Raw genomic sequence first — 25,588 nt, 5'->3', positions numbered from 1 at the left:
TATTTTTTATTTTATTTCACCTTTATTTAACCAGGTAGGCTAGTTGAGAACAAGTTCTCATTTACAACTGTGACCTGGCCAAGATAAAGCATAGCAGTGTGAACAGACAACACAGAGTTACACATGGAGTAAACAATTAACAAGTCAATAACACAGTAGAAAAAAAAGAAAAAAAGGGAGTCTATATGTGCAAAAGGCATGAAGAGGTAGGCGAATAATTACAATTTTGCAGATTAACACTGGAGTGATAAATGATCAGATGGTCATGTACAGGTAGAGACATGGTATAGGTGGTGGGCAAAAGAGCAGAAAAGTAAATAAATATAAACAGTATGGGGATGAGGTAGGTAAATTGGGTGGGCTATTTACCGATAGACTATGTACAGCTGCAGCGATCGGTTAGCTGCTCAGATAGCAGATGTTTGAAGTTGGTGAGGGAGATAAAAGTCTCCAACTTCAGCGATTTTTGCAATTCGTTCCAGTCACAGGCAGCAGAGAACTGGAACGAAAGGCGGCCAAATGAGGTGTTGGCTTTAGGGATGATCAGTGAGATACACCTGCTGGAGCACGTGCTACGGGTGGGTGTTGCCATCGTGACCAGTGAAGTGGAGCCAGTGGGTCTGGCAACGAATATGTAGCGAGGGCCAGCCGACCAGAGCATACAGGTCGCAGTGGTGGGTGGTATAAGGTGCTTTAGTAACAAAACGGATGGCACTGTGATAAACTGCATCCAGTTTGCTGAGTAGAGTATTGGAAGCTATTTTGTAGATGACATCGAAGTCGAGGTTCGGTAGGACAGTCAGTTTTACTAGGGTAAGTTTGGCGGCGTGAGTGAAGGAGGCTTTGTTGCGGAATAGAAAGCCGACTCTAGATTGGAGATGTTTGATATGAGTCTGGAAGGAGAGTTTACAGTCTAGCCAGACACCTAGGTACTTATAGATGTCCACATATTCTAGGTCAGAACCATCCAGGGTGGTGATGCCAGTCGGGCGTGCGGGTGCAGGCAGCGAACGGTTGAAAAGCATGCTTTTTGGTTTTACTAGCGTTTAAGAGCAGTTGGAGGCCACGGAAGGAGTGTTGTATGGCGTTGAAGCTCGTTTGGAGGTTAGATAGCACAGTGTCCAAGGAAGGGCCGGAAGTATACAGAATGGTGTCGTCTGCGTGGAGGTGGATCAGGGAATCGCCCGCAGCAAGAGCAACATCATTGATATATACAGAGAAAAGAGTCAGCCCGAGAATTGAACCCTGTGGCACCCCCATAGACTGCCAGACGACCGGACAACATGGCCTCCGACACACTGAACTCTGTCTGCAAAGTAGTTGGTGAACCAGGCAAGGCAGTCATCCGAAAAACCGAGGCTACTGAGTCTGCCGATAAGAATATGGTGATTAAGAGGGTCGAAAGCCTTGGCAAGGTCGATGAAGACGGCTGCACAGTACTGTCTTTATCGATGGCGGTTATGATATCGTTTAGTACCTTGAGCGTGGCTGAGGTGCACCCGTGACCGGCTCGGAAACCAGATTCCACAGCGGAGAAGGTACGGTGGGATTCGAGATGGTCAGTGACCTGTTTGTTGACTTGGCTTTCGAAGACCTTAGATAGGCAGGGCAGGATGGATATAGGTCTGTAACAGTTTGGGTCCAGGGTGACTGCGGCAGCAGATCCCCAATCCTTGGGGATCTCAGACGATATGAAAGAGAGTTTGAACAGGCTGGTAATAGGGGTTGCGACAATGGCGGTGGATAGTTTCAGAAATAGAGGGTCCAGATTGTCGTGCCCAGCTGATTTGTATGGGTCCAGGTTTTGCAGCTCTTTCAGAACATCTGCTATCTGGATTTGGGTAAAGGAGAACCTGGAGAGGCTTGGGCGAGTAGCTGCGGGGGGGGGGCGGAGGTGTTGGCCGAGGTTGGAGTAGCCAGGAGGAAGGCATGGCCAGCCGTTGAGAAATGGTTGTTGAAGTTTTCGATAATCATGGATTTATCGGTGGTGACCGTGTTACCTAGCCTCAGTGCAGTGGGAGGAGGTGCTCTTGTTCTCCATGGACTTTACAGTGTCCCATAACTTTTTGGCTGACGAAGCTGGCCTTGGCTTTCCTGACTGACTGCTTGTAGTGGTTCCTGACTTCCCTGAACAGTTGCATATCGCGGGGACTATTCGATGCTATTGCAGTCCGCCACAGGATGTTTTTGTGCTGGTCGAGGGCAGTCAGGTCTGGAGTGAACCAAGGGCTATATCTGTTCTTAGTTCTGCATTTTTTTGAACGGAGCATGCTTATCTAAAATGGTGAGGAAGTTACTTTTAAAGAATGACCAGGCATTCTCAACTGACGGGATGAGGTCAATGTCCTTCCAGGATACCCGGGCCAGGTCGATTAGAAAGGCCTGCTTGCAGAAGTGTTTTAGGGAGCGTTTGACAGTGATGAGGGGTGGTCGTTTGACTGCGGATCCGTAGCGGGTACAGGCAATGAGGCAGTGATCGCTGAGATCCTGGTTGAAGACAGCGGAGGTGTATTTGGAGGGCCAGTTGGTCAGAATGATGTCTATGAGGGTGCTACTATTAGTAGTTCGAACTGTTTGGGTATGGACCTGGAAAGTATGACATTACTTTGCAGGCTTCCTCCCCCTTTGGCAGTTCTATCTTGACGGAAAATGTTATAGTTGGGTATGGAAATCTCAGAATTTTTGGTGGCCTTCCTAAGCCAGGATTCAGACACGGCAAGGACATCAGGGTTAGCAGAGTGTGCTAAAGCAGTGAGTAAAACAAACTTAGGGAGGAGGCTTCTAATGTTGACATGCATGAAACGAAGGCTTTTTCGTTCACAGAAGTCAACGAATGAGGGTGCCTGGGGACATGCAGGGCCTGGGTTTACCTCCACATCACCCGCGGAACAGAGGAGGAGTAGTATGAGGGTGCGGCTAAAGGCTATCAAAACTGGTCGCCTAGAGCGTTGGGGACAAAGAATAAAAGGATCAGATTTCTGGGCATGGTAGAATATATTCAGGGCATAATGCGCAGACAGCGGTATGGTGGGGTGCTGGTACAGTGGAGGTAAGCCCAGGCACTGGGTGATGATAAGAGAGGTTGTATCTCTGGACATGCTGGTTGTAATGGGTGAGGTCACTGCATGTGTGGGAGGTGGGACAAAGGAGGTATCAGAGGTATGAAGAGTAGAACTAGGGGCTCCATTGTAAACTAAAACAATGATAACTAACCTGAACAACAGTATACAAGGCATATTGACATTTGAGAGAGACATACAGTAATTGCAGGTGTTGATTGGGAGAGCTAGCTAAAACAGCAGGTGAGACAACAACAGCTAATCAGCTAGCACAACAACAGCAGGTAAAATGGCGTTGACTAGGCAGAGAGGGTCGGATTAACTACACACAGAGCCTGAGTGCGGCTGGGGCCGACAGATAAAAACATAAACAAACAGAATGGAGTACCGTGATTAATGGACAGTCCAGCAGGAATCAGCTATGTAGCCAAGTGATCACAGTGTCCAGCAGGCATCAGCTATGTAGCCACAAATGTTGATGCTCCAGATACTCAAGTAGTCTAAAGAATGCCAGTTTTATTGCATTTTTAATCAGGACAACAGTTTTCAGCTGTGCTAACATAACTGCAAAAGGGTTTTCTAATGATCAATTAGACTTTTTAAATGATAAACTTGGATTAGGTAACACAACGTGCCATTGGAACACAGGAGTGAAGGTTGCTGATAATGGGCCTGTGTACGTCTATGTAGATGCTCCATTAAAAGTCTGCCGTTTCCAGCTACAATAGTCATTTACAACATTAACAATGTCTACACTGTATTTCTGATAAATTTTATGTTTTTTTAATGGAAAATGTGCTTTTCTTTTGAAAACAAGGATATTTCTAACTGACCTCAAACTTTTGAACGGTGATGTTGGTTTTAGTAAATTGTTTCTAATTTATTTGAAAAATATAAATATACAGTACAAGTCAAAAGTTTGGACACATCTACTCATACAAGAGTTTTTCTTTATTTGACTATTTTCTACGTAGTAGAATAATAGTGAAGACATCAGAACTATGAAATAACACATATGGAATCATGTAGTAACCAAAAAAGTGTTAAATCAAAATATATTTTAGAGTCTTCAAAGTAGCCACCCTCTGCCTTGATGACAGCTTTGAACACTCTTGGTATTCTCTCAATCAGCTTCACCTGGAAAGCTTTTCCAAAAGTCTTGAAGGAGTTTCCACATATATGCTGAGCACTTGTTGGCTGCTTTTCCTTCACAATGTGGTCCAACTCATCCCAAACCTTCTCAATTGGTTTGAGGTCAAGTGATTGTGGAGGCCAGGTCTTGTCTGATGCAGCACTCCATCACTCTCCTTCTTGGTCAAATAGCCCTTACACAGCCTGGAGGTGTGTTGGGTCATTGTCCTGTTGAAAAACAAATTATAGTCCCACTAAGTGCAAACCAGATGGGATGGCGTATTGCTGCAGAATGCTGTGGTAGCCATACTGTGTGTCTTTAAGTGTGTCTTGAATTGTAAATAAATCAGACAGTGTCACCAGTAAAGCACCTTCACACCTCATCCTCCATGCTGCACAGTGGGAACCACACATGTGGAGATCATAATTTTACTTCACTGCGTCTCACAAAGACACGGCGGTTAGAACCAAAAATCTTACATTTGGACTCATCAAACCAAAGGACAGATTTCCACCTGTCTAATGTCCATTGCTCGTGTTTCTTGGCCCAAGCAAGTCTCTTCTTCTTATTGGTGTCCTTTAGTAGTGGTTTCTTTGCAGTAATTTGACAATAAAGGCCTGAAATTTCAGTATTGACTGACCTTCATGTCTTAAAGTAATGATGGACTGTTGTTTCTCTTTGCTTATTTGAGCTGTTCTTGCCATAATATGGACTTGGTCTTTTACCAAATAGGGCTATATTCTGTATACCACCCCTACCTTGTCACAACACAACTGATTGGCTGAAATGCATTAAGAAGGAAAGAAATTCCACAAATTAACTTTTAACAAGGCACACCTGTTAATTGAAATGCATTCCAGGTGACACCCTCATGAAGCTGGTTGAGAGAATGCCAAGAGTGTGCAAAGCTGTGTTATTTCATAGTTTTGACGTCATCACTTTTATTCTACAATGTAGGAATATAGAAAAACCCTGGAATGAGTAGGTGTGTCCAAAGCTTTGACTGGTACTCTTTATTATTTTTTTTCATAAATTAGCAACAATTTATAAAAAACTGTTTTTGCTTTGCCATTGAGTTATTGTGTATAGATGTATGTATTTCATTTTTATTCCATTTTGGAATAAGGCTGTAACGTAACAAAATGTGGAAAAAGTCAAGGGGTCTGAATACTTTCCGAATGCACTGTATATCAAAGTTTTCCGATAAGCTTGCCCTATTAGTAGTGGCGTGTCTTTTTAATATTGAGGAATATTTCACTTTCTCCGGTCGGGAGTAACAGCATGAATTGGTGCATGTGGCAGAAATAATGCAGTGCGAAATGGTTTCACCGTCATCTGGAAGACTGTCCCCTTTACTCAGCAGAGGGAGGGAGAGCAGAGGGATGTTGAATCAGGTGAGAGGCATCCTCACCCCAGCTCCCTCCCTCCCCTCAGACTGACCATCAGATGCAGGCCATCAGTCTAGTAAAAAAGAAAAGCTAATTATTTTTGCTCACTCAGCTGTGTCTCACAAGTAATTCAATCAAGTATCTAATACCAGTGTGATCAGACCTACATTTAAATGGTCTGAGAAGAACAACATTGGCAGGGCAATTCAAGCATAGCCAATATACAGTGATATAATGTATTGGGCTTTTAGCCTACTGCACAAACCTTATTGCTACATTACGGATTTTAATTGGTTAATGTTACATAGGCTTACATTTTTTAAGTCATGTTTAAAAAAAATAATCATCTGAGTGGTAGATCTTGGCTTACACTTTGACTCAAAGTGATCTTAACTGTTTTCACATCAGTCTGAAGTTTGTTGCATGAGTTTCAGAATTAATTGTCAGCATCCTGTTGTGTTGCTTTGAAGTGCTGATCTCGTGTCATTTTAGTCTGTTTCTGAGTGATGAGGCTAGATTTCTCCTGTTTGCGCGGCCCTCCAAAAAAACTCCCCCTGAAAGTCGATCACTTTTTGCTTTGTTTATCTTCTGTCTGTTTTGTTAACAGGTTGTTTTTCGGGCTTGAATCTGGGCGTCAGAATCGGGGATGATGAATCAGTCAGAAAAGCTACAACAGCTGCCCTCTGATTGTCCCCTCTGACAACACATTGATTTTGGGGAAGGAACTAAGAAAAGTTCACATCCTTCAGAGCTGCCAGGCTGCTTTAAAAATAGAAATCTACAGTTCGGCTTTTTTCCCCCTCTCTCTGTTTAAATATGGAGTCGTGCTATTTATTCTCCTCAAGTCCTTTTTTAACCCTTGACCTATGATCTTCACCCATGCATCCTCAAAGGAATGGCTAACCTGATGTCTCTAATTATTTTAATTGAGCCAGTGTATTAAATTTAGAGCCCTGCACGGGCATACATTTTAAGCCCGAGCGCTACCCATGCCCACAACGTTCAAGCCCTACCCTACCCAGGCCCGATTCAGAGCACAACAAAAGGCTCAGCTTCAGAATGTTAGTGATCAATTTAATGATACCTGAGCCCTGCCCGTACCCTAGTTATTGATGAAAAAGCAGGCCCTACCCGGGCCCAACACCATGTATCATTTTGGGGCTCTCCAGGTAGTAGAGCTCTGATTCTATTCACCCAATGTCCCTAATAATGTCCATGTAACAATATGAATGACTATTTGACAATCATTTTAAACTTCTATTCACAAGTCAATCATATAGCTTAGCTTTTGATCTAGTTTCTAAAGTAGATTACACAACCTGAACCTGGAAAAGTGCTCTGTTGGTCAAGTGCTTAGACATCATAGATACTGTACATATTTGATTGTTGATATGGAGTGGATGTTTCATGTACTTTAAACCAATGTTTGTTTTAAACTGTCCTATGTATGGTTTTATCAGTCTTATTGTCTGTGGTAGTTGAGTCTGGCTGATTTGGGGTCAGTGTTTGACTATAGACCAGACTGGGCTGGCTCTGCTGTGCTTCTGTCACTGTCCGACAGAGTTCAGTCCAAACACTCCTGTGATTGAAAGAGAAAAGTTATGCTGTACTGACTGTACTGCTATTCCATTCAACAGGAGCAAAATGCAGAAAGAAAAGTGAAAATAGAGGTCAGTGAAGTCTGGTCCGCCGTGTGTCCACTCGCAACTGTGTGTGTGTATGTGTTTTTTGCATGAGCCCGTATGTGTTTTCAGCTGGGGTCAAACAATGACACATCAACAGATGACTGTTAGTCCGTTAGGGAGGGTGCTGATTTCTCCTTGTGGCCTGAAATAGAATGCTTGGTGGTTCATTGTGGATCCAACAGTCATCCAGCCATCTGGTTTCTGGCCCACGTTCAGAGGCTGCAGCAAAGGGCAAAACAAGGTGCAAAGGGAAGCTGTTAATTCACTGTTGATAAAGGGATACTTCCTCTGTGCCATTACAAGCCAACACAGAGCTTGTTTTGGTTTTCAGGGTTCTTTAATCCTTCACACCGCCCTTTTCTGTCCATCATCGTCCTCCGGCCAAAACACAGTCAGCGTGTAACGGACGCCGGTCCGATGATGGCATTTGCTGTATGTCCCAAATGGCACCCGTTTCCCTTTATAGTGCACTACTTTTGACCAGAGCTCTATGGCCCCTGGTCAAATGTAGTGCACTCTAAAGGAAATATCATGCCATTTTGGATGCAGGCATTACCTCGGAGTGGTTGATAACTAACTAACGTTAAGCTAGCGAGGCGTGACACGTTTACGACTTGACCCTCTGACCCAGGGCTTGTCTGTGAAGTTCTATAATTAGAGCTTTTTAAACGCTCACTTTGAAGTGCAGGACACACTGATTTTGTCACCCTTCGTTAAACATGAGGTTTGATGTTGTTTGCTTGCTGTGTGCTCCACAGTGGCCTTCTGTATATGACCTCTAACACACACACACACACACACACACACACACACACACACACACACACACACACACACACACACACACACACACTGGAAATGAATATCAATCACCTCAGCATAGTAACATTTTAAACGTTGTATAGTGAAAGATGAAGGAAGATGTAGTTTACAGCATATGTGATGGTCATACAGTTGCTTCTACACATTTCTATTTTTCTCTTGTTCCTAATGACAGATTAATCTGTCCCTTACTGAAAAGCAAAGGCAGTGTAGTTAGTCTTCACCTATATTTTCAATCTCTCCCTGACCGTCTATAATACTTACATGTTTCAAGCAGACCACCGTAGTCCCTGTGCCCATGAACACCAAATCAACCTGTCTAAATGACTATCACTCTGTACCGCTCACATCCTATAGCCATGAAATGCACTGAAAGCTGGTCATGCCTCACTTCACCATCATCCCAGACACCCTGGACCTACTCTATTCTCACCTATGTGAGAATGCTGTTCACTGACTACAACTCAGCGGTCAACACCGTAGTGCCCTCGAAGCTCATCACTAAGCTAAGTTCCCTGGGACTGAACACCTCCCTCTGCACCTGGATCCTGGACTTCCTGACAGGCCGCCCCGCTCCAAACACATCAACACAGTCGTTAAGAGGGCACAACAACGCCTCTTCCTCCTCAGGAGGCTAAAAAAGATCCTCAAAGTTCTACAGTTGCACCATTGAGAGCGTTTTAACTGGCTGCATCACCGCTTGGTACTGCAACTGCTTGGCATTGGACCACAAGGTGCTACAGAGGGTAATGTGTACAGCCCAGTACATCACTGGGTCCGAGCTTTCCTCCATCTAGGACCTCTATACCAGGTGGTGTCAGGAAGGCCTTAAAAATGTTCAGACTCCAGCCAGCCAATCTCTGCTACCGCACGGTAAGCGGTAGAAATGCACCAAGTCTGGAACCAATAAGACCTTGAACTGCTTTTACCCACAAGCCATAATATTTCTAAACAATAGCTAATCAAATGGCTACCCGGACAACCTGCGTTGACAATTTTTTGCACTAACTCTCTTGCACTGACTCTATGCGCACACACAGGACTCACACACTCACATATACTTACACACACACACCCAACATACACCCACACATAACATGCACATACGTGCAAACTGACTACACACACAAACACTTTTACACTCACCAAATACACTGCTGCTACGGTCTTATCTATCCTGTTGCCTAGTCACTTTACCCCTACCGAAAGTGCCTTGAAAGTATTCAGACCCCTTGACTTTTTCCACGTTTTGTTACTTTACAGCCTTATTCTAAAATGGAGTAAAGCAATCTACACACAATACCCCATAATGACGAGGTGAAAACAGGTTTTTATTTTATTTTTGCTATATATTAAAAAAACGACACCTTATTTACATAAGTATTCAGACCCTTTGCTATGCGTCTCGAAATTGAGCTCAGGTGCATCCTATTCCCATTGATCATCCATGAGATGTTTCTACAACTTGATTTTAGTCCACCTGTGGTAAATTCAATTGATGGGCAATGATTTGGAAAGTCACACACCTGTCTATATAAGGTCCCACCATTGACAGTCCATGTCAGAGCAAAAACTAAGCAATGAGGTCGAAGGAATTGTCCTTAGAGCTCCAAGACAGGATTGTGTCGAGGCACAGATCTGGGGAAGTGTACCAAAAAACATCTGCAGCATTGAAGGTCCCCAAGAACACAGTGGCCTCCATCATTCTTAAATTAAAGAAGTTTGGAACCACCAAGACTCTCCCTAGAGCTGGCCACCCGGCTAAACTGAGCAATCAGGGGAGAAGGGCCTTGATCAGGGAGGTGACCAAGAACCTGATGGTCAGTCTGACAGAGCTCCAGAGTTCCTCTGTGGAGATGGTTGCCCTTCTGGAAGGTTCTCCCATCTCTGCAGCACTCCACCAGTCAGGCCTATATGGTAGAGTGGCCTGACGGAAGCCACTCCTCAGTAAAAGGCTCATGATAGCACGCTTGGTGTTTGCCAAAAGAAAGACTCTCAGACCACGAAAAGCAAGATTCTCTGGTCTGATGAAACCAAGAATGAACTCTTTGGCCAAGCGTCACGTCTGAAGGAAACCTGGCACCATCCCTACGATGAAGAATGATGGTGGCAGCATCATGCAGTGGGGATGTTTTTTAGCGTCAGGGACTGGGAGACTATTCAGGATCAAGGCAAAGATGAACGGAGCAGTGTACAGAGATCCTTGATGACAACCTGCTCCAAAGTGCTCAGATTGGCGATGGTTCTCCTTCCAACAGGACAACTACCCTAAGCACACAGCCAAGACAACTAAGGAGTGGCTTCGGGACAAGTCTCTGAATGTCCTTGAGTGGCCCAGAGCCTGCTCTTGAACTTGATCGATCATCTCTGAAGAGACCTGAAAATAGCTGTGCAGCAACACTCCCCATGCAACCTGAAAGAGCTTGAGAGGATCTGCAGAGACGAATGGGAGAAACTCCCCAAATAAAGGTGTGCCAAGCTTGTAGTGTCATACCCAAGAAGAGTCTGGACTGTAATCGCTGCCAAAAGTGCTTCAACAAAGTACTGAGTAAAGGGTGTTTTACTTATGTAAAATGTTATTTCAGATTTTTTTATTTAATACATTTGCAAAAATGTATAAAAACCTATATTTACTTGGCACCAAAGGAGATGCCTGCCGTTTTACGATCCGTAACCAATTGTGCTATTGTGTGTTTTTTTGCGTTATTTCTAACTTATTTTGTACATGTTTCTGCCACTGTGTGTTATGACCGAAAAGAGCTTCTAGATATCAGGACGGTGATTACTCACCCCATACTGGAGGAATACGTTTTCTTCAACGAGTCAGAGGGGAAGGATTTACTTCAGACACCCAACAAGGCCCTCATCCCCGTCACGCACAGAAAGAGACAAATCTATCGTGCCTTGTAAGGATCCGTTGCAGAGAGGGTAGTCTACCTTTACCATCGGTTCTATTAGCCAACATACAATCAATAACATACAGCTGGAGGGTTTTAAGCTTTTTCTGCAGGATAGAACAGCGGCCACTGGTAAGACCAGGGGTGGCGGTCTATGTATATTTGTAAACAACATATGGTGCACGAAATCTAATGAAGTCTCAAGGGTTTGCTCACCTGATGTAGAGTATCATCATGATAAGCTGTAGACCACACTGTTTACCAAGAGTTTTCATCTGTATTTTTGTAGCTGTCTATATATCACCATAAACCGATGCTGGCACTAAGACCACACTCAATGAGCTGTATACGGCCATAAGCAAACAGGAAAACACTCATTCAGAGGTGGCACTCCTAGTGGCTGGGGACTTTAATGCAGGGGAACTCAAATCCGTTTTACCTCATTTTCGACCAGCATGTTCAATGTGCAACCAGAGGGAAAAAGCTCTAGACCACCTTTACTTCACACACAGATGTGTACAAAGCTGTCCCTTGCCTTCCATTCAGCAAATCTGATCATAATTCTATCCTCCTGATTCCTGCATACAAGCATAAACTAAAGCAGGAAGTACCAGTGACTCTGTCAATAAGAAAGTGGTCAGATGAAGCAGATGCTAAGCTACAGGACTGTTTTGCTAGCACAGACTGGAATATATTCTGGGATTCTGCCGATGGCATTGAGTGGTACACAGTCACTGGCTTCATCAATAAGTGCATCAATGACATTGTCCCCACAGTGACCGTAGGTACATAACCCAACTAGAAGCCATGGATTACAGTGAACATCCGCACTGAGCAAAAGGGTAGAGCTGCCGCTTTCAAGGAGCGGTACTCTAACCCAGAAGCTTATAAGAAATCCCGCTATGCCCTCCGACGAACCATCAAACAGGCAAAGCGTCAATACAGGACTAAGATTGAATCGTACTACACCGGCTCCGACGCTCGTCAGATGTGGCAGTGCTTGCAAACTATTTCAGACTACAAAGGGAAGCACAGCCGCGAGCTTCCCAGTGACACGAGCCTACCAGACGAGCTAAAATACTTCTATGCTCGCTTCGAGGCAAGTAACATTGAAGCATGCATGAGAGCATCAGTTGTTCCGGATGACTGTGTGATCACGTTCTCCGTGGCCGATGTGAGTAAAACTTTTGAAACCGGTCAACATTCACAAGGCCACAGGGCCAGACGGATTACCAGGACGTGTACTCTGAGCATGCTCTGACCAACTGGCAAGTGTCTTCACTGACATTTTCAACCTGTCCCTGTCAGAGTCTGTAATACCAACATGTTTCAAGCGGACCACCATAGTCCCTGTGCCCAAGAACACTCAGGTAACCTGCCTAAATGACTACTGACCCGTAGCACTCACGTCTGTAGCCATGAAGTGCTTTGAAAGGCTGGTCATGGCTCACATCAACACCATTATCCCAGAAACCCAAGACCCAACAGATCACAGATGATGCAATCTCTATTGCACTCCACACTGCCCTATCCCATCTGGACAAAAGGGACACCTATGCACCTATGCGAGGTAAGGGTAGGTAACAACACATCTGCCACGCTGACTCTTAACATGCTGATTCTTAACATTGAGGCCCCTCGGGGTGCGTGCTCAGTCCCCTCCTGTACTCCCTGTTCACTCATGACTGCGTGGCCAGGCACGACTCCAACACCGTCATCAAGTTTGCCGATGACAAAACAGTGGTAGGCCTGATCACCGACAACAAGGAAACAAGGAATCAAGACAAAGGAGGTGATTGTGGACTACAGGAAAAGGAGGACCGAGCACGCCCCCATTCTCATCGATGGGGCTGCAGTGGAGCAGGTTAAGAGCTTCATGTTCCTTGGTGTCCACATCACCAACAAACTATAATGGTCCAAACACACTAAGGCAGCCATGAATAGGGCACGAGAAAGCCTATTTCCCCCTCTGCTATCGGCACGGCAAACGGTACCGGAGCTCCACGTCGAGGTCCAAAATGCTTCTTAACAGCTTCTACCCCCAAGCCATAAGACTCTTGAACAGCTAATGAAAGGGCTCCCCAGACCCCTCTTTTATGCTGCTGCTACTCTGTTTATTATCTATGCATAGTGACTTTAACTCCACCGACATCTACATATTACCGCGACTAACCGGTGCCCCTGCACATTGACTCTGTACTGGTACCCCCTGTATAAAGCCTCGCTATTGTTATTTTACTGCTGCTGTTTAATTATTTGTTGCTTTTATTTTCCTTTTTTACACTTTTTAACATTTTCTTTAAGCATTGTTGGTTAAGGGTTTAAGTAAGCATCGACTCAATCAATGTTATTTTCTACTCCTTACATAGACAGTATAGCCATTTTATTTTGACTCGTTATTTTAATTTGTTATTCACTGTGTGTTCCTTGTGTTACAATTTATATATTTTTTAAATGTATCTCATATTTGACTGCATTGTTGGAAATGGACCCGTAAGTAAGCATTTCACTGTTAGTCTACAACTGTTGTCTCCAAAGCATGTTACAAATAAAATTTGATGTGATATCTTACCGGTTTGTAATCAAAACTGAAAAGGCTTCCTTTTTAAGTTATTGTATCATGTAATGTTCCTCCTATATATGTATTTGATATTGAATGGAAAAACAATACATTTTCCAAAGAAACTACTGACTTCCAGGCTGCATCACATCTGGCCGTGATTGGAGACCCATAGGGTGGTGCACAATTGGCTCAACGTTGTCCGGTTTTGGCTGGGGTAGGCCATCATTGTAAATAAGAATTTGTTCTTAACTAACCTGCCTAGTTTAATAAATAATGGTTAAATTTTAAAAAGTTGCAGTACATAATCAATGGACTCTCTCAGCGTGTAGTACCAGTGTCATCCTCTGTATGGCACTGTGTTCTCAGAGTTACTCTTGGCAGAAAGCTGGCCTGGCTCTGTAGTGCCAGTCAGTCCCTATTCCACTCCACTGAGAGAGTGAGGAGAAGGCGTGTAAAGCTTGACTGGCGCAGCATAGTTTTGCCTTGATAGGAATCTAGCCCAACAGAAACAGAAAGGGCTGGGACAGCTCTGTAATTCCTCCTGCCTTCCTTTTTATGAATGGTCACTTCCTTTCTACTGAAAAACATTCCCCTCATGAGTTCCACTTTAAATTCACAGTATGTAGGGTAGTTTGGTAATTGTATTTTGGGTTTAACACAAACTGAATGTTTTGTAACACTAGCCTAGCACAAATGCATTTTTTCTTACATTTTTCCCTGTGTAAATATTTGATTTATTGTAGTATTGTTAAAAGAGAAGAAATCCATAATGAATGCATTATTTTATTTTAATCCGATTTAGCCTCAGATGTAATACACTGGGTGAAACTGAAGAGGCCCTAAAGGAAGATTTATATTTTGTTGCCATAAATGTACATATTTCCCCTAGACCCCTAGGTTGTCTGAATATGTTTACAGTAGGTGTTCTTTTATGATTCTGGTGTCTCACTGGGACCAAAATGTATGTTCCTGAAATTAAAACGGGGAGCTTTGAAAATATGAGTAAAATTTTTGTTTCTCAAATTATCACACTTATTATCACACTGGGTTAAGAAATATCACAGTTGGAGAGAAACCATTTTCTCTGAAAATTACAAATCCCAAAATACTCATGAATTTACACAATTTACATTCATCTACAATTTAGGATGTGCAAGTGGAAATTCTCAAAATAAATACAACATAGAAAATAAAAGTGTAAAGTACAGTATAAGCTTGTACATATAGTTTTAGTATTATTTTTAATGTGTGTCTGGGTTGTGTGTGGGGCAGCCAGGCCAGGACTGTACTGTAGTTGTGTGTTTTTCCTCATCGCGGTTCGAGGCCCAGTCGGCTGCTGACCTCTGCTTGAGTCAATAACGGTGATCTCAGAGTAAAACCACACAGCAATCGAACAAGACATTTACTGAAATTTGTGCTCTCTGTATTTTCTGGAACCAAAAATAAGTAAGTTGAAGGAATATGTATCTTTGTCAGTGGTTGGTTGACTCCACTGTGGGACTCATTTTTATGTAACTCCTAATAGCTTAGTCTGACCACTAAACCCCTTATCATTGGGATTTCACTGCCACTCATAGTTATTGGATTTTCTAAATGATAATGTTAAAATAAAGGAACTCTGTTTCACTGTTCTACATGGGTTGAGAGAATTCTTGTCACTTCAACCGGTTGTGCTCCACATAGGCCACTCTGTGTTTCTCAATAGAACAGCTTTTACTTGTTACCTTGTCTCATTACACTGGGTTACTTCACAGAAAGACCTCCATTATAGTTACCAAGCCCCCAGTGTTTCTCACTCCCTCTATTGTAGCCTGAGTGTGAGTTGCTCTAGCTAACTGTTGGTTGAACCTCTGTTGTGATGATGTGGAACTGTAGCCAACTGTCTTTAACTCTATCTGACTAGCTTCGGTGTGGCTTATTGTTGGAGCCCCTGTATTCTGCTGTGTGTTGTTCTCCTCTGGTAAACCCGTCTGATGTCTCTGTATAGGGCAGCGAAGGCTCAGGGCTTGGCTGAGACGCGTAGCCCTCCATAGTTTTACCATGGTGAGGAAATGAATTAGTGACTCTTCTCACGACCTGAGTCAGAGAGCCGTCAGAGAGCCAAGCAGCCTTGCTACTGTACCGCCAGTTACATTGGAACACAGGACACTCAGGCAACAATAATATATCACCCTTATACACTGCTCAAAAAAATAAAGGGAACACTTAAACAACACAATGTAACTCCAAGTCAATCACACTTCTGTGAAATCAAACTGTCCACTTAGGAACCAACACTGATTGACAATAAATTTCACATGCTGTTGTGCAAATGGAATAGACAACAGGTGGAAATTATAGGCAATTAGCAAGACACCCCCAATAAAGGAGTGGTTCTGCAGGTGGTGACCACAGACCACTTCTCAGTTCCTATGCTTCCTGGCTGATGTTTTGGTCACTTTTGAATGCTGGCGGTGCTTTCACTCTAGTGGTAGCATGAGACGGAGTCTACAACCCACACAAGTGGCTCAGGTAGTGCAGCTCATCCAGGATGGAACATCAATGCGAGCTGTGGCAAGAAGGTTTGCTGTGTCTGTCAGCGTAGTGTCCAGAGCATGGAGGCGCTACCAGGAGACAGGCCAGTACATCAGGAGACGTGGAGGAGGCCGTAGGAGGGCAACAACCCAGCAGCAGGACCGCTACCTCCGCCTTTGTGCAAGGAGGAGCAGGAGGAGCACTGCCAGAGCCCTGCAAAATGACCTCCAGCAGGCCACAAATGTGCATGTGTCTGCTGAAACGGTCAGAAACAGACTCCTTGAGGGTGGTATGAGGGCCCGACATCCACAGGTGGGGGTTGTGCTTACAGCCCAACACCGTGCAGGACGGTTGGCATTTGTCAGAGAACACCAAGATTGGCAAATTCGCCACTGGCGCCCTGTGCTCTTCACAGATGAAAGCAGGTTCACACTGAGCACATGTGACAGTCTAGAGACGCTGTGGAGAACGTTCTGCTGCCTGCAACATCCTCCAGCATGACCAGTTTGGCGTTGGGTCAGTCATGGTGTGGGGTGGCATTTCTTTGGGGGGGCCGCACAGCCCTCCATGTGCTCGCCAGAGGTAGCCTGACTGCCATTAGGTACCAAGATGAGATCCTCAGACCCCTTGTGAGACCATATGCTGGTGCGGTTGGCCCTGGCTGTAACGGCGTTCGTCTGTTGAAGGAGAGTCGGACCAAAATGCAGCGTGGTGGTTACTCATGTTCTTTAATGAAAAAATAGCGATACATGAAATAACTAAATAAATACAAAAACAACAAACGAAACGTGAAAACCTAATTACAGCCTATCTGGTGAAGACTACACAGAGACAGGAACAATCACCCACAAAATACACAGCAAAACCCAGGCTCCCTAAATATGGTTCCCAATCAGAGACAACGAGAATCACCTGACTCTGATTGAGAACCGTCTCAGGCAGCCAAGCCTATGCTAGACACACCCCTAATCAGCCACAATCCCAATGCCTACAAAAACCCCAATACGACAACACAATAAACCCATGTCACACCCTGGCCTGAACAAATAATTAAAGAAAACACAAAATACTAAGACCAAGGCGTGACAGAACCCCCCCCCCAAGGTGCGGACTCCCGGACGCACCTCAAAACCATAGGGAGGGTCCGGGTGGGCGTCTGTCCATGGTGGCGGCTCCGGCTCGGGACGTGGACCCCACTCCATAAATGTCTTAGTTCCTCCCCTTGCGTCCTGGGATAGTCCACCCTCGCCGCCGACCATGACCTCGTAGTCCTCACCCAGAACCCCACTGGACTGAGGGGCAGCTCGTGACTGAGGGGCAGCTCGTGACTGAGGGGCAGCTCGTGACTGAGGGGCAGCTCGTGACTGAGGGGAAGCTCGGGATTGAGGGGAAGCCCGGGACTGAGGGGAAGCCCGGGACTGAGGGGAAGCCCGGGACTGAGGGGAAGCCCGGGAAGGGGCCCGGGACTGAGGGGAAGCCCGGGACTGAGGGGAAGCCCCGGGACTGAGGGGAAGCCCGGGACTGAGGGGAAGCCCGGGACTGAGGGGAAGCCCGGGACTGAGGGGAAGCCCAGTACTGAGAGGAAGCCCAGTACTGAGATGAAGCTCAGGCAGGTAGTTGGCTCCGGCAGATCCTGGCTGGCTGGCGGATCTGGAAGAGTCTGGTTGACTGGAAGAGTCTGGTTGACTGGCAGATCTGGAAGAGTCTGGTTGACTGGCAGATCTGGAAGAGTCTGGTTGACTGGCAGATCTGGAAGAGTCTGGTTGACTGGCAGATCTGGAGGAGTCTGGTTGACTGGCAGATCTGGAAGAGTCTGGTTGACTGGCAGATCTGGAAGATCATGGCTGACTAGCGGATCTAGCTGCTCTGGCTGCTCCATGTAGATAAACAGCTCTGGCTTCTCCATGCAGACTGGTAGCTTTGTGCAGACTGACAGCTCTGGTAGCTTTGTGCAGACTGACATCTCTGGCTGCTCCGTGCAGACTGACAGCTCTGGCTGCTCCATGCAGACTGACAGCTCTGGCTGCTCCATGCAGACTGGCAGCTCAGGCTGCTCCATGCAGACTGACAGCTCAGTCTGCTCCATGCAGACTGGCAGCTCAGACTGCTCCATGCAGGCTGACAGCTCTGGCTGCTCCATGCAGACTGGTAGCTTTGTGCATACTGACAGCTCTGGCTGCTCCGTGCAGATTGACAGCTCTGGCTGCTCCGTGCAGACTGACAGCTCTGGCTGCTCCATGCAGACTGGCAGCTCAGGCTGCTCCATGCAGGCTGACAACTCTGGCTGCTCCATGCAGATTGACAGCTCTGGCCTCTCCATGCAGACTGGTAGCTTTGTGCAGACTGACATCTCTGGCTGCAGACTGACAGCTCTGGCTGCTCCATGCAGACTGGCAGCTCAGGCTGCTCCATGCAGACTGACAGCTCTGGCTGCTCCATGCAGACTGACAGCTCTGGCCTCTCCATGCAGACTGGCAGCTCTGGCTGCTCCATGCAGACTGGCAGCTCTGGCTGCTCCATGCAGACTGGCAGCTCTGGCTGCTCCATGCAGACTGGCAGCTCAGGCTGCTCCATGCAGACTGGCAGCTCAGGCTGCTCCATGCAGACTGGCAGCTCTGGCTGCTCCATGCAGATTGACAGCTCTGGCTTCTCCATGCAGACTGGTAGCTTTGTGCAGACTGACAGCTCTGGCTGCTCCATGCAAACTGGCAGCTCTGGCTGCTCCATGCAGACTGACAGCTCTGGCTGCTCCATGCAGACTGACAGCTCAGGCTGCTCCATGCAGACTGACAGCTCAGGCTGCTCCATGCAGGCTGGCAGCTCTGGCTGCTCCATGCAGACTGGCAGCTCTGGCTGCGTTGAACAGGCAGGAGGCTCCGTCATGGCTGTAGAGGAGGAAGGCTCTGGAAGCGCTGAACAGGCGGGAGACTCCGACAGCGCAGGAGAGGAGGAAAACGCTGGCAGCGCTGAACAGGCGGGAGACTCCGGCAGCGCTAGAGAGAAGGATGGCTCTGGCTGTGCTGAACAGGCGAGGCGTACTGAAGGCCAGGTGCGTGGTGCTGGAACTGGTGGTACTGGATCGAGGACACGCACAGGAAGCCTGGTGCGGGGAGCTGCTACCGGAGGACTGGTGTGTGGAGGTGGCTCTGGATAGACCGGACCGTGCAGGCGCACTGGAGCTCTTGAGCACCGAGCCTGCCCGACCTTACTTGGCTCGATGCCCACTCTAGCCCGGCTAATACGAAGAGCTGGTATGTACCGTACCGGGCTATGCACCCGCACTGGAGACACCGTGCGCACACTAGCATAACACGGTGCCTGCCCGGTCTCTTTAGCCCCCCGGTAAGCACAGGGAGTTTGCGCAGGTCTCCTACCTGGCATCGCCATACTCCCTGGGAGCCCCCTCCAATACATTTTTGGGGGTGACTCTCAGGCTTCCATCCGCGTCGCCGTGCTGCCTCTTCATACCAGCGCCTCTCCGCTCTCGCCGCCTCCAGTTCTTCTTTGGGGTGTCGATATTCACCAGGCTGTGCCCAGGGTCCTTTTCCGTCCAATATCTCTTCCCAAGTCCAGAAGTCCTTTGATCGCTGCTCCTCACGATTAACAGGGAGAGTTGGCTCAGGTCTGACTCCTGACTCTGCCACTCTCTCCCTGAGCCCCCCAATACATTTTTGGGGCTGCTTTTCGGGCTTCCTTGCCAACCGTGTTCCCTCGTATCGTCGGCTCTTATCTCCGGCTGCCTCTGCTCTCCTAAGTGCCTCCACCTGTTCCCATGGGAGGTGATCTCTTCCGGCCAGTATCTCCTCCCAAGTGTAACAACCTTTGCCATCCAACACGTCTTCCCATGTCCATTCCTCCTTTCGCTTTTCCTGCTGTCGCTGCCTGTTACCACGCTGCTTGGTCCGTGTGTGGTGGGTGATTCTGTAACAGCGTTCTTCTATCTCCTCCTCTGATGAAGAGGTAGAACAAGGATCAGACCAAAATGCAGCGTGGTGTTACTCATGTTCTTTAATGAAAAAATAGCGATACATGAAATAACTAAATAAATACAAAAACAACAAACGAAACGTGAAAGGCTGTAATTAGGTTATCTGGTGAACACTACACAGAGACAGGAACAATCACCCACAAAATACACAGCAAAACCCAGGCTACCTAAATATGGTTCCCAATCAGAGACAACGAGAATCACCTGACTCTGATTGAGAACCGCCTCAGGCAGCCAAGCCTATGCTAGACACACCCCTAATCAGCCACAATCCCAATGCCTACAAAAACCCCAATACGACAACACAATAAACCCATGTCACACCCTGGCCTGAACAAATAATTAAAGAAAACACAAAATACTAAGACCAAGGCGTGACACTGGCTTCCTCCTAATGCTAGACAATGCTAGACCTCATGTGGCTGAAGTGTGTTAGCAGTTCCTGCAAGAGGAAGGCATTGATGCTATGGACTGGCCCGCCCGTTCCTCAGACCTCTGGGACATCATGTCTCGCTCCATCCACCAACGCCACGTTGCACCACAGACTGTCCAGGAGTTGGCGGATGCTTTAGGCCAGGTCTGGGAGGAGATCCCTCAGATCCCACCTCATCAGGAGCATGCCCAGGCATTGTAAGGAGGTCATACAGGCACGTGGAGGCCACACACACTACTGAGCCTCATTTTGACTTGGTTTAAGGACATTACATCAAAGTTGGATCAGCCTGTAGTGTGGTTTTCCACTTTAATTTTGAGTGTGACTCCAAATCCAGACCTCCATGGGTTGATCAATTTGATTTCCATTGATAATTTTTGTGTGATTTTGTTGTCAGCACATTCAACTATGTAAAGAAAAAAGTATTTAATAAAAATATTTCATTCATTCAGATCTAGGATGTGTTATTTTAGTGTTCCCTTTATTTTTTTGAGCAGTGTATATTTAGAGATTGAATGAAAAGCGAACAAATTCAGTTGTGTCATTATATGGTATGTATTTCTATTATGAGAAGGATATAGATGGTTGTGTTTCTGTAGCCTATTGTCATAAATAAAGATGCAGTATTTGTTTAAAATTGCTGTCTTTTTTTTTATTGTGCATATGCAATCATATTGTAATAAAATAAGTTATTTGTCTTGTGTGTTTTGGAAAAGTGTAAATTGTTAATATTTTAATGTGTTTAACTGCATTGTCTGTTTGGGATTTTTTAAATGGGATTTTTTAAATGTCATTCTCTTGATATAGAGACTGCTGAATTGTGCCAGTTAAATCTAGATGAAAGTGCTCTTGAGGTTGCTACCAGTTATTTAAATGTAACCACCATTGTTATTGGACGATAATCATAAAGTTACTATGCTCCATTTCGATCGAGGATATTTTTAAGACTGGAATGAGTTACCAAATACATTTGTAAATAGTTACAAAAATACCAGTCTTTACTTTGGGCTGTGTTTGGAAGCTGAACAGAGAACTGTGGGCCTCTAAAGATGTTGATTAATTAGCTAGCTGTTGAACATGTGGTTGAACAGTGGTAACTTTGATTAAAGGAAGTATGGTCTTGCCAGTCGTGTGTAAGACATTGTGGCTGACTAGGAAGGGAATAGTTATGGTTTTTTATATTAGAAACTTAGTTATCCGAACAACCAGTACATTTGCACTTACATCAAAATATCACCATATAAAGATTGTTGATGGTACATACTGCTTATTGAGGCACTCATGCCCCCTTCCTCATCCCTCTCTCTCTCTGTCTCTCTGTCTCTGGTCTTGACTGTGGCCTCTCCTGCTGGCTGGGGGGTCATGTGGGAGCATCTGCCAGGCCAACCGGTCCTGTTTCGTTCCTCTCCTCTCCATCTGGGGGTTGTCGGGGTGGGGGTGTTAGCAGTGCTGCAGGATGCCGTTGGTAGTTAAGTGACCTCTGAGCTGTACGTATGTTTGAGAGGTTCCTGCTGATGCTGAGCTGTGTGGACCTGGCTGCTTACCTCTGAACTACATGGACATGATCACATTACTGCCTGCCTGGTCCTGCCGATCAGCCTTGTAGATTGGCATTCACATCCAGACCCTCTACCATGGCTCTATTGTTCTCTCCATCTCTCCTTCCATCACTCTCGTATAGCTTTCTCTCTTGCGTTATCTCTAACTCTAAAAAAATACCCCCCTTCTCTGTAACCATATCAACCATCTGAGGCATTGTAAATACTGATGTGCTGACATGTACTGCTGTAAACTAATATATCTGATTGCGGTGTGTGTTTGGTTGTGGTGAACTAGGTTGTCCGTTTGTATGCACTTTGACACATCAATAAAGCTGGCCTACATGTGGGAAATATCTCTTAAGGTTTGCACATTTGGACACGAGAAATTTCAGTAAAGTTCGCTACCAACTATATTTTTATAAATGGTCCCCTGAGTGTCCCAAATGACGTCTCCTAAAACAAACCCCCCCATCACGGGTGGTTTGGGGAAAAGCCATTTTCACACAGGTTGGCTTGACCTCCCCTCAGCTATACAGCAGCCTTAATATAGCAGGCAGGCGGGGAAACTGAGGAGAAGAGAGTGGTGATGGGAGATGCCTTGCCCTGGTCCGGCGCGCCATCTTTACCTGCGACTCAGTCTGATGGCTTTTCCACAAATGTCTTGTGATACCTTGGGAAAACAGTACATCTTGTGATACCTTGGGAAAACAGTACATCTTGTGATACCTTGGGAAAACAGTACATCTTGTGATACCTTGGGAAAACAGTACATCTTGTGATACCTTGGGAAAACAGTACATCTTGTGATACCTTGGGAAAACAGTACATCTTGTGATACCTTGGGAAAACAGTTCTTGTGATACCTTGGGAAAACAGTACATCTTGTGATACCTTGGGAAAACAGTACATCTTGTGATACATTGGGAAAACAGTACATCTTGTGATACCTTGGGAAAACAGTACATCTTGTGATACCTTGGGAAAACAGTACATCTTGTGATACCTTGGGAAAACAGTACATCTTGTGATACCTTGGGAAAACAGTACATCTTGTGATACCTTGGGAAAACAGTACATCTTGTGATACATTGGGAAAACAGTACATCTTGTGATACCTTGGGAAAACAGTACATCTTGTGATACCTTGGGAAAACAGTACATCTTGTGATACCTTGGGAAAACAGTACATCTTGTGATACCTTGGGAAAACAGTACATCTTGTGATACCTTGGGAAAACAGTACATCTTGTGATACCTTGGGAAAACAGTACATCTTGTGATACCTTGGGAAAACAGTACATCTTGTGATACCTTGGGAAAACAGTACATCTTGTGATGTTTTTTTCTTTGCAGTGTATAATAAGGGTTCTTTTAATTTGTTTTAATTTTGTCCACTGGGATCCCCTTTTTGTCTGGCACTTTCTAGCTCTCTCACTCTCTCTCTCAAAAAAATATATATATTTAAGGACTTTAATGGCATTGGAAACATATGTTAACATTGCCAAAGCAAGTGAAGTTTCAAATGTCATATGTGTAAATAGTTAAAGTACAAAAATACACATATGGGTTGTATTTACAATGGTGTTTGTTCTTCACTGGTTGCCCTCACTGGTTGCCTGTCACAACTCTTGGTGCTGTGATGGCACACTGTGGTATTTCACCCAATAGAAATGGGATTTTATCTAAATTGGGTTGTTTTCGAATTCTTTGTGGATCTGTGTAATCTGAGGGAAATATGTGTCTCTAATGTGATTATACATTTTGCAGGAGGTTAGAAGGTGCAGCTCAGTTTCCCCCTCATTTTGTGGGCAGTGTGCACAAAGCCTGTCTTCTATTGAGAGCCAGATCTGCCTATGGCAGCCTGTCTCAATAGCAAGGCTAGGCTCACTGAGACTACATAGTCAAAGGTTTCCTTAAGTTTGGGTCAGTCACAGTGGTCATGTATTCTGCCACTGTGTACTCTCTGTTTAGAGCCAAATAATGTAGCATTCTAGTTTGCTCAGTTTTTTTCTAAATTCTTTCCAATGTGTCAAGTACTTATATTTTTGTTTTCTCATGATTTGTTTGGGAATAATTGTGTTGCTGTCCTGGGACTGTGGGGTCTGTTTGGGTTTGTGAACAGAGCCCCAGGACCAGCTTGCTTAGAGGACTCTCCAGGTTCATCTCTGTAGGTGATGGCTTTGTTATGGAAGGTTTGGGAATCGCTTCCTTGTAGGCAGTTGAAGAGTCTAACAGCTCTTTTCTGGATTTTGATCATTAGCTGGTGTCGGCCTAATTCTGCTCTGCATGCATTATTTGATGTTTTACGTCGTACACTGAGGATATTTTTGCAGAATTCTGCATGCAGTCTCCATTTTGTGTTTGTCCCATTTTTGGTGAATTCCTGGTTGGTGAGTGGACCCCAGACCTCACAACCATAAAGGGCAATGGGTTCAGTAACTGATTCAAGTATCTTTAGCCTGATCCTAATTGGTATGTCGAATTTAATGTTCCTTTTGATGGCATAGAAGGCCCTTCATGCCTTGTCTCAGATCGTTCACGGCTTTGTGGAAGTTACCTGTGGCGCTGATGTCGTGTCTTTGGCTATGCCGGATTAAGTGATATGACATGCTGTTCTATAAAATATTTTCTCTGTGATTAATATTACCTGATTGAGCTAATCATGTAAATGTAAGTAACTAGAGAGTCGGGCACCACAAAATAATATTTATAGAGCTGTTATCTTCCGAATAAAGACCTTAAAAAGTCTTAAAGACCTAGTAATATTTTACATCAATAGCAGTCAATATTAATCGTCATCTTAATTCAGTTTCATCTGAAAGTTGTAAATTCTTAGTTATCTGCACGAACCCTGGCTAACAAGTTGAATCAGCAATACAAAATTGGGTTTAATCATTTATTTACTAAATACCTAACTAATCACACAGAATTACACATATACATAATTGATTACAAATTACGTCATAATGGAAAACATCCCTAGTGGGCGGAACAGATATGACAGGTTGTTACACAAAAGAAAAGGGGCTGGGTTTGAGTGAAGGAGCGGGAAGACCGAGGAACAAAGGCCGAAGCTGTGCTATCGTAAATACAGTATCTTATACATTCTAAATTACCGCCCATTTGGAAAAGGAAAATGCAATAAATATTTACTCTGAGCTGCGCTTCGGTAGGTTGGTGGTAGATGGAAGGCCGTGTTGCCCAACCGAGTCCTTTGTCCTTTGAAGAATGTCTCTGGTTGTCAGTTGGATACGTTGTAGTAACGTCGTTGTGTGGTTGACGGGATACTCTGTCTGTTCCTTCCTAACCTGCTTTTGCAGCTGCTGTTGCTATCTCAACGGCTTGGAGGTATCACTTCTGTAGTGAATAAGAGTTCAATGTTCATACCATTTGCAACCAAAGCTCAGGCTGATGTTGGCTTCATTCTGTAGTTATTATCTGAACCATTCTGACATCGGACCATCGTCCTACATCCTCGGAACAGGAAGTTATATTGTCGTCAAGGGCTTATATAGGAAGGGAGAGGAAGGCGTGTTAGAAAAGTTTTATAGCCATGTCCCTTCACA

General features: G+C 45.2%; 1 protein-coding gene across 6 annotated transcripts in view; it reads left to right on the top strand.

Annotated features, from left to right (window-relative positions):
• Positions 1-25,588, top strand: part of LOC112234746 (BCAS3 microtubule associated cell migration factor-like) — a 348,299-nt gene that overhangs the window by 85,982 nt on the left and 236,729 nt on the right. For 4 of the 6 annotated variants that reach the window (XM_042296126.1, XM_042296128.1, XM_042296125.1 and 1 more), the window contains exon 16: positions 7,217-7,249. The exons of the other annotated variants lie outside the window; for them this stretch is intronic. In XM_042296126.1, coding sequence (XP_042152060.1) covers positions 7,217-7,249 — 33 coding nt within the window. The remainder of the gene's footprint in view (positions 1-7,216; positions 7,250-25,588) is intronic. 6 annotated transcript variants of the gene reach the window in all.

This window comes from Oncorhynchus tshawytscha, linkage group LG13, assembly GCF_018296145.1.
Source record: "Oncorhynchus tshawytscha isolate Ot180627B linkage group LG13, Otsh_v2.0, whole genome shotgun sequence".
Lineage (NCBI taxonomy): Eukaryota > Metazoa > Chordata > Actinopteri > Salmoniformes > Salmonidae > Oncorhynchus > Oncorhynchus tshawytscha.
This window is presented reverse-complemented; position numbering and strand designations above follow the sequence as displayed.